This window comes from Pinus tabuliformis, chromosome 8 (assembly GCF_031772625.1).
Source record: "Pinus tabuliformis cultivar Carrire ecotype Pingquan chromosome 8, CPIR1, whole genome shotgun sequence".
Classification (NCBI taxonomy): domain Eukaryota; kingdom Viridiplantae; phylum Streptophyta; class Pinopsida; order Pinales; family Pinaceae; genus Pinus; species Pinus tabuliformis.
In genome coordinates, this window is record NC_142294.1 from 624,217,982 (window position 1) to 624,232,396 (window position 14,415).

The following is a 14,415-nucleotide window of genomic DNA, read 5'->3' on the forward strand; positions in this document are numbered from 1 at the left end:
ATTGCACTAAAGAGCTCTGCAACCTAGTATGGGGGCAATGTTGTAGTGGTGTAAATGTTTGTAAACATTTACATGTATGCATAATAAAAAATTAAAAGTAATATAGAGTTTAGTATGGAGGAGATGTTGTAGCATTCCTAAATGAGTGTAAACATTTAAATGTTGGCTTAATTAATAATAAAATGTTAAAAATAATAAATTTTAATTTGTTATATGGTAATTTTGTTCTTATTAATGAAATTATGAACAATTTTTTATCATATACAAATGTTGACTTAATTAATAATGAAATGTTAAAAACAATAAATTTTAATTTTTTATATGGTAATTTTGTTTTTATTAATGAAATTATGAGCAATTTTTTATCATATACATATGAACAATATACATATTGATTAAAATAAATAATATATAAATACTAGTTATAAATCAAGGTCCATTTTATCATATAAATTAAAATAATGATTCAATAATCATATTTAAATTTAATTAATAAGTACATAAAAACTTAATACTTACAATAAACTAACAATATAGCAAAACTTCTAGCCATGATTATTCACCCCTGCTTTACCATGGAAATTATTAGCTTGTAAATAGGATTTCTTACAAAACCATGGATTATCGATACCACATACCCAAAAAACATATTCATTTCACAATCAAAATATTTTATACAGCTTGAATGGGCCTAATGGTTAAGAGCATGTGTTTCCTCTTAAGAGGTCACAAGTTCAAAACCAAAGGGGGTAGAGTATGTATGCCTTTGTAGACTTAGCAGTCAAATCGTTGTGCGGAAGTGAGTCTCTTGTCCCACAAACAAGGGGGTCTCATACACCAATTTGGTGTTTGGGGTCAGTCCCTTGTCCCACAAACAAGGTGGTCTCATATACCAATTTGGTGTCTAGTCCCTTGTCCCACAAACAAGGGGGTCTCATACATCAATTTGGTGTTTGGCTTGGCTGTGACCTTAAAATTGGATAATAATAATAAATATTCTCCCTTGTCCCACAAACAAGGGGGTCTCATACATCAATTTGGTGTCTGGCTTGGCCGTAACCTTAAAATTAGATAATAATAATCATAATAATAAGAAATATTTTATTTTAATTTAATTTTATAACACTTCTTAAATTAAATCTAAAAGGAAAAAAGTTATAATTACTCCTCTATCTTCACTCCTACTAAAACATTACATCAAGGTTTTAATAAAATAAAAAATGGGAATATGTGAGAGAGAGAGAGAGAGTGTGTGTGTGTGTGAAATTTATATAATAAGAATAATATTATTAAGAATCAGCATAGATCCATCTTAAGCAATGATCTACCAAGCAATGAAAGGAATCAAATCTCTTGAGGTGCAAACATTTCCTCAAGTTTTGCACTCAAAAATATGTTTACATCTCTAGAGATTTGATCCTTCTCACGACTAGACATATGAGGAGTTAAGATAAATATTTTAATTAAATATTATGTATTTTGTTTTATAATATAAAATGACTTATAAGATATTTATGATTTTTTTTTTTGTAATTTAGGGGTACCTCCTTTCCTTACTTTTCAAAATGTTACATTGTCAACCCAAATATCCATGATGGCCTCAACCCTACCCATTGGGAAACCAAGTCTATTGGCCATCTATTTTTAGAGTATCCAGTCCAACCCATGTGCCTGCAAGAACTGCCAGGATACAGACGTTAGGGTTTTCCAAGTTCGAAAGATGAAAGACTATCTTAAGATTTTTGGAGGGCTAGTGGTCAAAGCCAAAGGCCGGTATTTAGGTGGTATATCTGCGTTACAGAAAGTGCTTTCCCGTAAAAGGATTCCTTTGTGCGGAAGTCATTTTCAAATGATGGAAAAAGGAAAGAACTTAAAAGTATTTAAGAAAATAAAAAAAACAAAAGGTATACACTTCTCATCATTCCACCTATTCACATAAACACTAAAGTCTATAGTCAAAAGCATAAGAGAAAAACTATTAATTTGATGAGTCTATAAGTGCCATATTTTTGGCACTTGATCCTAGAGACGCTAAAGGTGATATGCAAAACATGTGCCTTTCAATCCTTGCCATCTATTTATCCATCTGAATTAGTTGGAAACACATGTGTTGATGTTCTCTCCAAATTTCTACTAAATTTTCTATAGTAGATTGCCTCTCGACCTGTCCTATATCCATAATTTTAGCCAACAACATTTTAATCCGCCAATAGAGGTTTAGAGTCTACATATAAAGTTTTCTTCATCCTCTTGTGTGTCATGGGTCAAGATCTAATGTGTCGAAATTTGTGATTAACTTATGCTCTATAGGAATATTTGACTCTCTCATTATTGTCTCCTCAAACCTATGCATCCTCCCCCTTGTGTCCTCTGAGGTTGTTGCATAATGTTTGGCCTTGGTCTTGCACTCCTAGTTCTAGGCTCTGCTTTAGCCTTGACCTCTCGCACCTCTGTTATTTACCAACCCCCTATACCCATGTGTGCTAGGTTGGGCGACTTTCACTAAACTTGTTCACTGGATCATCCCTGGAGCACTATGATCATGGATACTATATCTTCCATTGATTATCCAAGGTCGAATATGGGTGTAATAATCTATTTGCATGCACCTATTATGAACAAAAGTCCTTAACTTTTGGGTTGGCGGGTCTGGGGACCTTTGCACTTGATTGTCGTGGATTCCATCTAGCTTCCAATTATTGGAAAGGATTATCCATTGTGGGACCACACTAGGAACAACTACAGTTGATTTGAAAACTTGGAATTGACTATTAGGATTGTTAAAACAAAAAAATATACAAAAATTGAACAAATCAATTCACCACTCTAATATCAAGTTTTTTCCTTTCCACCCATCTATACTAAAAAATGTGTATCCAAACAAAATAACTACAATGAAACTTATATCTACGAACCATAGGCGGGTTAATTTTTTCCACTCCAAGAGTATTGTGGTCATGGCTTTGAACGACTTGCCCTACCAGGGTTTAGGGAGATTGGTATACACAACGACCACAAAAGTGGGGTTCCTTGTTATACTGAGAAAAAAAGGATCAGTAGCTTTCAAAGAGTCATCACTACCCACACAAACTAAAAACACAGTTTCAATTTGGCTTAACACACTAACATTCAAGGTCGAAAGCCCAGGGCTATAAAATAGGGACCCTTTTAACAGAAATCCTTCAGGGCTAAATTCACTTTACCCCTATGAACAAGATGTTGAGAATTTTCGAGACCAAACTTGTACTTTAGATAATCCAATGTCCAAGCTATTGTCCAAACAAATATTTTATGTAGGAGTCTTTTGTTTTTTAGACTTAGCACCATAATCAGGGTTCCATCTTATAACAAAACAAGGGCTAGAGTGGTTGTCACTTACATACCCTTTTCCACAACTGAGTTGGGACTTTTTGATCTTGGTCGACATCAAGCAGTGTTTCAATGACGGGGGGCTTGGTCAAGCGAATTGTTTCTGATTTGGATTGCCCTGCGATCAATTCCTAGTCTTGGTGCTTCTTTCCAGACATTGCTCGCTTTTATGATCCATGGAAGGAGGTCAGGCTCACGCTCAAGTACCAGATTAACAAGCCTCCTATAAACTCTGTGAATTGCTATTCTGCACCTTTTCCATATCCTCTACACTATATTTTCACTGAATGACTTCTTACAGACTAGGTTGGTCGTGTGTTTTTGGGGGTGGCCTCGCCATCCTCCATATTGATTGCATTTCATCAATCAATGTTCAGTGCAAACACAGATCCCACCATATACACCTACCATTCATCCACCCCAATCAAGGATGTTAATAATTATTATAAAATAATATTTATCAATATTGACTAACCATTTTATTTATATGATTATATTAATTATATTATTATTTAATAAATAATTATAAAAACAATTTTTTTAATCTTCTCTTAATAAGAATTTGATTTGGAAAGAAAGTAAGCAACACTTTCATTCAAGTACTTTATTGTTGGTTGTAAAAAAAGGATTTTTGAATATCTTACAACTATCCATTATACATTTAATATATTTTATATCAACTAGAAATTGAATTTGGATATAGATTGTTTACATGGTACAATTGCTCAAGATCACTAAAACACAACACAATTCAATCGATGATATTAAATTATTTTATTTTATATCAAATTTTTTATTCTCAAATTTTATATATTTATTTTGATTTGTATATTTTGCACATTAATTTGTATATTTTGCACATCGTTAATGTTTATAATTTTTTTTCCAAATAGTTATTATTTCTATTACCATTATAATTACAAGCATATATTTATCATTTTTCTAAAAGTCTTTAGTGTAAATTGTTGTAGATTTATGGCTAATCGAAAATGGGTGATTTTTTTTATAAGTGTCTAGTGCTAACTAGAGTCATAGTTGATTAGAGTCATAGTTGATTGGAAAATGGATTATGGAAAATACTGATCATAAGATTGGAAAATAAATTATGGGAAATGGGAAATACTTATCACAAGTACACATTGAACATTTTTACAAAATTCCTTAGAGCGAGATATTGTTTCATAACTAGTTGGAGAACGAGTAAAACAATTTTTAAAAAGTCCTTCGTGCTAATTGTTTTATAGCCATGCTTAATTAGAAAACGAGTTAGAAAAAGTATAAATGACAAGATAAGTTATATTTTTCACTCTAGAAAGCATGTACATGAAAGGAAGAAAACACATGTTGTCTAGGTCACGAGAGAGGAGATGAGACCTAAGCTCAACCATTATATTGAGCAACAATGAAAGGAAAGGAAATAAACAAATGAATTAAGAAGGAATCCATGGAAATGAGGATCATCCATTAGAATGGTTACATTTTAAAGATAAACAAAAAGCATCAAATAAGCACAGGCTAAAATAAGCAATAATGAAGGGAATGGATTACATGAAGAGTCATGCTCTAATCCATAAATTCATAAGTTTTTGGTTACTTAAACATTTCTTAAAAAAATGGACATTAATGACATGGAGGGTGAAATATCATTAATGTAGATTATACACCAAAGGTTTATTTAAGCAATTTTGGCCTATCCATAAGACAAGAGTTTTCAAGATCGGAATTTGCTTCCTCAACTTGATACGAAACCAACTCTATTTATTTGGAAAATAGCAACCAGCCTCCCACAAATTTATAAATTTCAAGGTAAATGAAGAAATAAATAGTATCCTATGAACATGGTCAACCAATGTTGAAAATAGCAACAAGAAATGCTAAAAATAGCATTGCTATAAATAACATTTCAGGTATCAATGTGGAAAATAGCAACAAGGAATGATAAAATAGAAATGCTAAAAATAACATTGCTATAAAATATCATTTCAGGTACCAGTGTGGAAAATAGCAACAAGGAATGATAAAATAGAAATGCTAAAAATAGCATTTCAGGATAGATTCCAATTTTAATTAGTCCCTAAATTAAAATTGAGAATTAAAATTCGAATTTGATCTTAGCAGCTGTTTGTAAAATAATTAATTAATTTATCTTGAGTTAATTATTTGAAGAAAATCAAACATAAAGTCTTTGTGAAGACATGCAACAATTATCCCTTTGATTGAGGAAGTTATCCCTTAATTAAGGAGATAAGGATGAGTTGTACTTTGAGTTGTAATTAGTTAGCCCAGTTAACTGAGTTAAGTCTAGTTAGATTAGTTCCAACAATTTTTGGAACTGATTGTGAGTTTAGTTAGTTAATGCATGCATGCATGTAACTAGTGTACTTCAGAAAACTAAATATTCTCTCATAAATAACTCATGCATGTCAGTTCAAAGAAAACCTAGTTGAGATTAAAGGAAGGGACAATGTACTATTAGTTGGAGGAATTTTCCTATAAAGGAAACTCATCCATGCAGAAGGAATTATCTCCTTCAGGATTGCGCAGTTATTTCTAAGTTTGGTGAGTTTTGTGAGAGGTGAATTCACACAGGTGGCAGCCAGAGGACCCAGGAGAAACTGCGCAAGGAAATAGGAGGCTTGGAGGACTGGAGGAAGGCATATGTTGTGTCTATTCTGTTTATGAGCAGCAGTGAGGGATTTTACTGAGAGCTGGATAGCTTGTGAGCTAAAGCTTTGTGTAATCCTGAGATATTTCCACTTGTATGATAATACAGATAGCGGGGTTTTCAGCTGAGACTTTCCCCAGAGTATTCTTCTATGTTTCATGTCTGATTGAATCTTCTTCTCTGTTATATGTGTTGTGATTAATTTTGCTCAAATTGATTAATATTCCGCAAAGTTGATAGTAGAAGTAGATCAAGTATTTTGCTTTAGTATATTGCATTATCAGGTGATCTGCGGTGAAATTTCTACAAGCAATACATATCGTCTAGGATAAGAACAATACTTGGTCAATGAATAAAAGGTGAACACCCTTATAACATATTATTCACACTCAGAAAAATCTACTCAACATTAATGAATATGCTTTCATGAAAAATTAGAGGGTTTAATGCCTCAAATAAAAGAAGACTAGTCAAGTAAATAATAGTTGTAAAAAAACTAAAATTTAATCTTACTTTACAAAACAAAATCTAGTCCCAAGTCAATGAAAAGGTATGCATAGAACATATGGAATGGATATGAAAATAAGTTCTAATTGATATGAGTGGGGCTTAGTCATCCTATGGGATCCTAAAACAATGTGTTGGAAACAAGGAAGGAGACAAGCATTGGATTTCGATATCATGTGCAAGTAAATGATAACAATGTAAATTATGCCCACTTATCACAATCCAAAATAAATTAGAACAATAGTAAGATTTTTTTAAAAGTATATCATGATGAAGTTTGATCGAAAGAACCATGGGTTATAAGAGGTTTTAACACAACATTTAATGCATTGAACAACTCGAGAACTCGAGGAATTAACAAAGAAAAAAAAACATAATAGTTCAAACACCTACAATTAGTAGGTCCATTACCCAAAAATAATTTTCTTATAGAAATAATATATTGATTTCGTGATAAATGGGTAGATATACCATAACAATGGAATATTTCATCCTTAAAGGGAGTATGATCTCACCACTAATCATTTTTTAGACATCCAAATAATTAAAAACCTTAAGATACTTACTTTTAAGTTCGACAAGATGTGGACAAAGCTCATGAAAGTAAAAAAATAATACACAAATGACAACATTCAAGTGGACCTCTTATCATAAAATAAGCAAAGATGGATATTTGAAAAAGGATGTTTAAAAGACATGGACATGAGAGAATGGAAGAGAAGAATCTTTGAGGATACCCTCAAAAGAGACAACTTCTTGATGAATAAATGAACGTCTAAGATGAAATATTTCACGAGGAATCAAGCAAAGATATTGCTAGAGAGGAAGTCACCCTCCCTCAAGTAAATAGGGAACAAGGAGCTACAAGAATAAATATTTTTTAAACAAAAGTCATAAATACAAGGTTAAAAGGAAGGGGAAATGAACATTAGAATTTTGTAACATATGATAATGAGGAATCATAATTGCAATAGAATTTAGTGCACACAAAAACTCTCAAGGGAACATATTCAATGCAATATAAAAAATTAATGTTGAGATGCTCAACCATTTCAACTCACTTATAATGTACATAAAACCCAATATATCAATACCAATTATGTTCCCATATCCACCCGTTAGTGACAAAGGACTAGTGACAAGCGTTTATGTCAGAAGGTAATAAATGAAGGGGTGTTGAAAACATTCTTACTAAATAATGGAGGAATAAAAAAAAATAAAAAAAATTTCTTCACAATATTTAGCGCCTCCTTCATTACTCTCATTCTCAAGGAGGAAGTGATTTTCTCACACAAGTTTCAATTAATATTATTTTGCATTATATATACAAAATAATCACTAAATTTATGGTTAACGTACCCAAAATAGATCACACCAAGCATAATACCAAGGTGCAATGATGGTTTGTTCAAGGTAGAAATATTTTAGATGGAATCATCATAGAATATATAAGTTAATTCACTTTATGAAAAATAATAAAAAGAAAGTAATGTCAATTCAACTAGATATATATATATAGAGAATATGATATATTACATTGGACCTTTATACATCAACATTTTTAGGTCTTTCTGTTTGATGAGGAACATATCTGGTGGATTTATAATTACATTTCCATTGTTTTTTAATTATGATTATAATAAATAGCACTCCAACAATAACCTTTCAATCAAATAGATGAAATAAATAAGGAAACCCCCTACACCCATAAGATTGGTAATTGGGAAAAAAATATATTAATAAGATTGGTAAATGCATGATAATAAAGGAGATATATTAGGGGCATCAAGGTGTCACAAAATACAAAAACAATATCGCACTTGAAATTTGTGGATCTTGACAACACGTTCCCCAAGGGTGGCTACAGTAAGGGAAGAAAAATATTTCCAAAAAACCCTCAAAACCTTCCCTAGCACCTTAGGAGGCTACATTAATTATGACAAGTTGTAGTTTTCCTTTTTCAATACCCCAATCCATGTTCAATAACACATCAATGGATTGCTTAACCTTGCAAGAGTTTCTCGTTCAAGCAAATACTTGGGGACAATGTGGTAGCCAAGGCACTAAGAGAAATAAATTAGGAAGAACAACTTTATTAAGGAAATAAAATTTGACATGGATGATTGATCTAATATCTCTCTCTACTATAATAACAATATTAAAATTGTCCCTACAAACCCTACAATTATTCATATTCTTAGTTATAGGAATGCCATGAATATTTCCAAACAAAAAAATATAAATAAAAAACTCTATAGGGAGAACAACAATGATCATTAAGACCTTGGAAAGTGATAGGAACTTTAAAGGAGTCAAGTAATGCAAGCACCCCCAAAAAAATGCAACATTTGACATAACATTGTTAAATGAACTAACTCAAATATGGTATAAAGAGTGATGAACATTGAGTACTCAAATATTGAAAGAAAAATAGGCTCTAAATGTCTCATTGTAAGATATCCCATGATTGACATGTTTCCAAATTGTTCTCACATATGGAAAATCATGAAGAAAGTAATTACTTTTATTGCAAAGAATGGGTTATAGGAAACTTAGGATGCAAAATTGACTCTTTTATGGGAAGATCCATGGAACCAATTCCCACATTGAAGGGGATTAAACAATAAGATATTCAAGATCAGATGTATGTATGCATGAATTTTTGGAGAGCTCAATCCACCCATTTGACTATGGTTGCAAAGAATTATAAAAATTAAAATATCTAAACTTATGGGACATGTCCTTAAATATAGAAAATACTAAGGTTATTTGAAAGAATTAGAAAAAAAGTAATTGAGAGTTTAAGAGGGACTAGATGTACTCGGATGTGGAAAACATGGAGCAAGGGAATTTTCATCAAATATGTTTATAATCAATCAATGCACATCAACCATCAATTATATCAAGACCCATATAGAACAAAATATGTAAGAAAAATTAATGGTCCAAAATATCAATATTTTTATGGCAATTAGCATGGAAAATGAATCTCATGGAGAAATAAATTGAAAAATATTCCATTCATGGGCCCTTTAAAATGTGCAATTTCTATTTCTAATGCGGAATCTCTCAACTACTTATCCACAAGGGAACTAAAAATATCATTCCCCAACAAAAAGATATAATAAGATTTATGTAAAAATGGGCAAAGGACACTCCCAAACGTAAAATAAGCCTAAGATGTGAGAAATTATTCTAGAAATAGTGACATGGAACATATGGTTGGAATTGAAATAGAAAAATAGTTTAATGTAAGATAAAATTTCTCAAGCAAATTAAGGAGAATGTATACATAAATCAAATATATGTGGTCACATCAAGAAAAAAATGACCTTAATTATAAAGAGAAACCAAGGAGGGTTGGTTTTTATAAGAAATTAGATTATTAACTCCCTAGACCAATCCTCATGGTTGGATCATTCAATTATTATAACTATCTAATAGAAAGCACCAATTGAACCATTCCTTTAACAAATCTTTATTGGGGCTTCAAGAAAAAACTCATGTAGAACAACTACTAGGGGAATCTTTTGCAACTATCATAAAAACCCCATTAGGTCATATGCATGGACCATAAGAGAGGACACAAATTATTTGATATTAGTATTCACATTGAGAAAGGGTTTGAAAATGATTTATAATAAAGGGGAATTCCATAGTTTTCATAGAATTATGGCAAAGTGGAGTCATGTAGCATTAGTAACCAATTTCCTTTGTCTAAAAGTCATGTGCTTGATTTAATAATCTAAACGCTCAATTCCAAATCTCAATAAATCAATGCCACTTAAAATATCATAAAAACAAAGTAATACATCTAATCCTTACATAATGACAAGATCTTTTGCATTAAGTAAATATCAACAACTAATAAATTATTTAAAGATCCAATGAATTCAAAGATATAATCTTAGAAATGTACTATCAACTTGATTATTATAAAAACAATCACTACAAATTATTCTATACCATAAAAAAACAAATCAATAATTTTAATAAATTGTTTCTTAAATGTAAAATAAAAATTCAATTTTAAATTTTAAAATTCAAATTTATAAAAACAATTTTAATAAATTGTTTGTTAAATATAAAATAAAAATTTAGTTTTAAATTTTAAAGTTCAAATTTATAAAACTTTTCTCAAATTTATTGTTAGAGAAACATCTTCAACACCTTATCCTTTAAATTCAACACCTTATCCTTTAAATTAGTAATCTAAAAAGTAAAAACGAGATAGTATCTAGAAAATTAACCAAAAAAATAAATAAATAAATAAAACAATCCTTTAAATTAGTAATTAAAAAGTAAAAACAAGTTAGTATCGAGAAAATTAAAAAAAAATAATAATAAATAAAACAAATTAGTATTGAGAACATTAACAAAATGAAGCCGCTATACATATATTATTACGTATGAGCGAAAGTTTTGATAGTTCTTTTACAATCACTTTCACAAGCTCCCGGATTTTTATCATAAACATAACCCTCTAACTACATCAAAATTTTATTATAAATCTAAACCCAAAAAATCCTATGTAAAATGTAATGTATAATAAATATTATAAATCCTTTACTCATAAGCCATATGAGTAAAATCATCATATTATCGTGACATTTACTTGCAAAGTATCACCAAACTTTACTCAGTAGGGTTAGGATGTAAATTTATTTTGATATGTAAATATCAAATCTTTTCTTCTAAGTTTTAAATTTTACAAGGGGTAAGCTAAATTGTATAATAATTTGATAAGTGTTTTATCATTGATCGAAATGTTTGTGAGGTTTAAAATGGTTTTGATAAACAATTGGGAAGTAAGTCTTTCATTCTCGAGGGAGATTAATTTTGTTTTAACAAGGATTCAATTTTCTTTAGAGAATCACTTCAAAATAATAATACTAAAAAGGATTTAATTTTCTTTAGAGAATCACTTCACAATGATAATACTAAAATTTAGATATTTTTAATTTTAATTTTAATTTTTAAGAATTTTAATAATGAAGTAGTGATTCATAGTGTGATTGAGTGTTAAAATTTGGTCGAAAATTTGAAGTAAAATCTTGATTTGTGCTATTTAAATTGGTTTTACATGTTATGCATAGATTCAACACCATAAAAAATCTTTAAAACATTTCTATTGTGTCAAATTTGTGATTTCAATAAATTCCTATCAAGATTTTAGAAAAATTAAACCAAAAAAACTTAAATCTTGATTTGTGTTATTTAAACTGGTTTTAAATGTTATATAGATTCAACACTATAAAAAAGTCTTTAAAACATTTCTATTATGTCAAATTTGTGATTTCAATAAATTCCTATCAAAATTTTAGAAAAATTAAACCAAAAAAACTTAAAAAAAAATTCCATCAAAAATTTAGAAAAATTAAACCAAAAAACTTAAAAAATATGGCCAGAGACAAATCGATTATCTGCATCACTAAACTTAGAAATATAACTTTCGGAGGATATTGGAAATATGACTTTCAAAGAATAAACCATCAAATCTGATTTCAAATAACAAAACAGAGTGATGTATGAGTCCACTTACAGGCTTCTTCTAATTGGAGTCGGTCGAACGTCTGAATCGGTGTACGATGAATCATCCCACCCTGAAAAATCCCAAACAACCCGGCCTGCCGGGCTTTCTGTGCTGTGAATTTCATACAAAGGTGTCGATGGAGGTTCCGGAAAAGGTTCTGCGCGGACTTTCACCCCAACCATCAGCCATTCCTTGTAATACTGAGCGAACTGGCGGGTTCCTTCGTCCAGTAGCTCATTATATACTCTTCCCAACATTTTCAGCTTCCTGGATTGTTCCAAAGGACAAGCAGATGCATAATTATCCGATTCAATGGACTCGTACTGATCGTTATACCAGACCTTAAGATGCAGAAGATGAGGCAGAAAAAGATAATCCCATGTTTCTTTACAGAAATTCTGACGCCCTTGATACGGAGAGACATAGAGCACCTGCAATAGATGTTGTGCCGCAAGCCTGTCATTCTTCTGTAGCTTATAAGCCATAGCGAGGTAAAAATGAGCACAGGCGGCCAGATGCGAATCCTTGACGCCGCGATTCGAACCCTGGCCATCAAGCGACGCCGCTATGCTGAGCATTTGCTTCGCCTTCTCGAGAGATTTAGCGGTTTTTGCCTCCTTTGACGCGATCCCTGCAGCGCTCGCAGCGACGGCCTCAACAGCGTCGATTCCCCGCTCCAGATTCGCCACTACGGCCTGTTCTGCTCGGTCACTTGACTCGCAGTATTTGAGGCGGAGGCGCGAAAGGCATTTTTGACGCAAGGCGGTTCTTGATTCTTGATTCTTTAAAAAGCGGTTGCAGTAGGCGCCGAGCACCGATATGAGGCCTTCGACCGCCTCTTCGTCCAAGGCCAATGGTGACGGCTCCATGGATGTTGTCCGACACCTTTCAAAGGATTTTCTGGTACTCGGTGCACAATCTATTTTCTGCGCCGGTGACCTGGTGCTGGTTTCTGCCATTAATTCTCCATTTTTCTTTAATCTGCCGGTTTGTTCTTGTTCTTGTCGGGTGCCTTTGGAACGCTGCTTTTCGAGACGATCACAGGGTTTGTTAAGCGATCGAATCTCATGGCCACTGGAATCCGATTTTCTACTGTTCGATTTCATTGGAAGCTCAACAGATCTAATGTCTCGACAGATATACTTGGCCAGACTAGTCGCAGCGCCCTCCTGTCTTGATCGGAATGAGGTCAGGTGTTCGAATCTTGAGCCCTGGTGCTTCCGCTTGAAGCCTTCTCCTGCCAGCAATTCCTCCAGAGAAGCCATGGCTTATGTTTGGTAATCTGGGAACTCTGGTTTCAGTTCAGACTGGGATATCAAAAGATGCAACACAGGGAAGTCTAGGCGCGTGAATGAATGGAACTTACCGAGTGCATGGATAAGGACGGGCGGAAGAAATTGGAGATTGGTATCATAAAGGTGAACCAGGGTATTCGGTATGTCGGGTTTGAGCGGTCCTTGGTGAACCAGGGTATTCGCTTGTCAGGTTTGTGCGGTCGAAAGGACACCGCAATAAGCGAGAAAGTGAGGGAAAGGACAAAGTGGAGGAAGCCGTCTAACCATGGTGAGACGTTTTTTTATATTTTTGGTTAAGCGGTGACGTTTTTATGAGATTGTAATTCAATTTTCATTTAAAATGGGTTACATTTTAAGTATATAAATGGATTTAAAGTTTTTAAAAGAAGGTTCAGAAGCATTTCAATATAAATGGACTTACTATTCTAAAAAATCTCAAATTATTTTGTAATTAATATATATTTAAAAAATATAAGTATCACTTAGACAAGTAATTAAAGATGAACCTCTTTCCCAAAACAACTCAAAATCAAATCTCAAATATTCAAAACTTCTTTATATAAACATATTTTAACATCAGCACTTAGGTGCGTGATGTAACAGTCGGCGCTGTGCAACGTGATGTAACAGTCGGGGCTGTGGGTTTGCACGCCCTCGGTCGAGTTCAAATCCTATTGAGCTGCATCCTAGGGTTGCAGCGTATTTTGTCTTTACTTGATATGTCCTGTTTACAGCGATTTTTGAAGGATTTAACTTGAGAGTTTTCCTAATTACTTTAAAACCCCAACCAAGATCTACTCCTTTGTAAGAAATTAAAACTAATGCACATCGGAACTTACTTTCCATCTTCAAAGGCTCCTGGTCTTGACTTGAGTTATTGGCTCTTGAATCCTTCCAAGAACTTGCAATCCTTTTCTCTGGCTATCCTAAATGACAGAGTATCCAGTCTTCAATGGAGCAGACAATCTTTATGAGATGATTGCAAGCCTTGGAGACTCAGCCCTTTTATAGCAGTGCAAAACCCCAATCCTAGGGCAGCTAAAATT

At 32.5% G+C, this 14,415-nt stretch overlaps 1 protein-coding gene across 1 annotated transcript in view; it reads right to left on the bottom strand.

The window, feature by feature from the left end:
• LOC149237044 (putative E3 ubiquitin-protein ligase LIN) overlaps window positions 1–13,581 on the bottom strand; it is a 100,423-nt gene extending 86,842 nt beyond the window's left edge. The window contains exon 1 of the mRNA XM_089369125.1: window positions 12,084–13,581. Within this exon, the coding sequence (XP_089225251.1) occupies window positions 12,084–13,339 (1,256 nt within the window). The 5' untranslated portion in view covers window positions 13,340–13,581. The remainder of the gene's footprint in view (window positions 1–12,083) is intronic.
• Window positions 13,582–14,415: the final 834 nt, after the last annotated feature.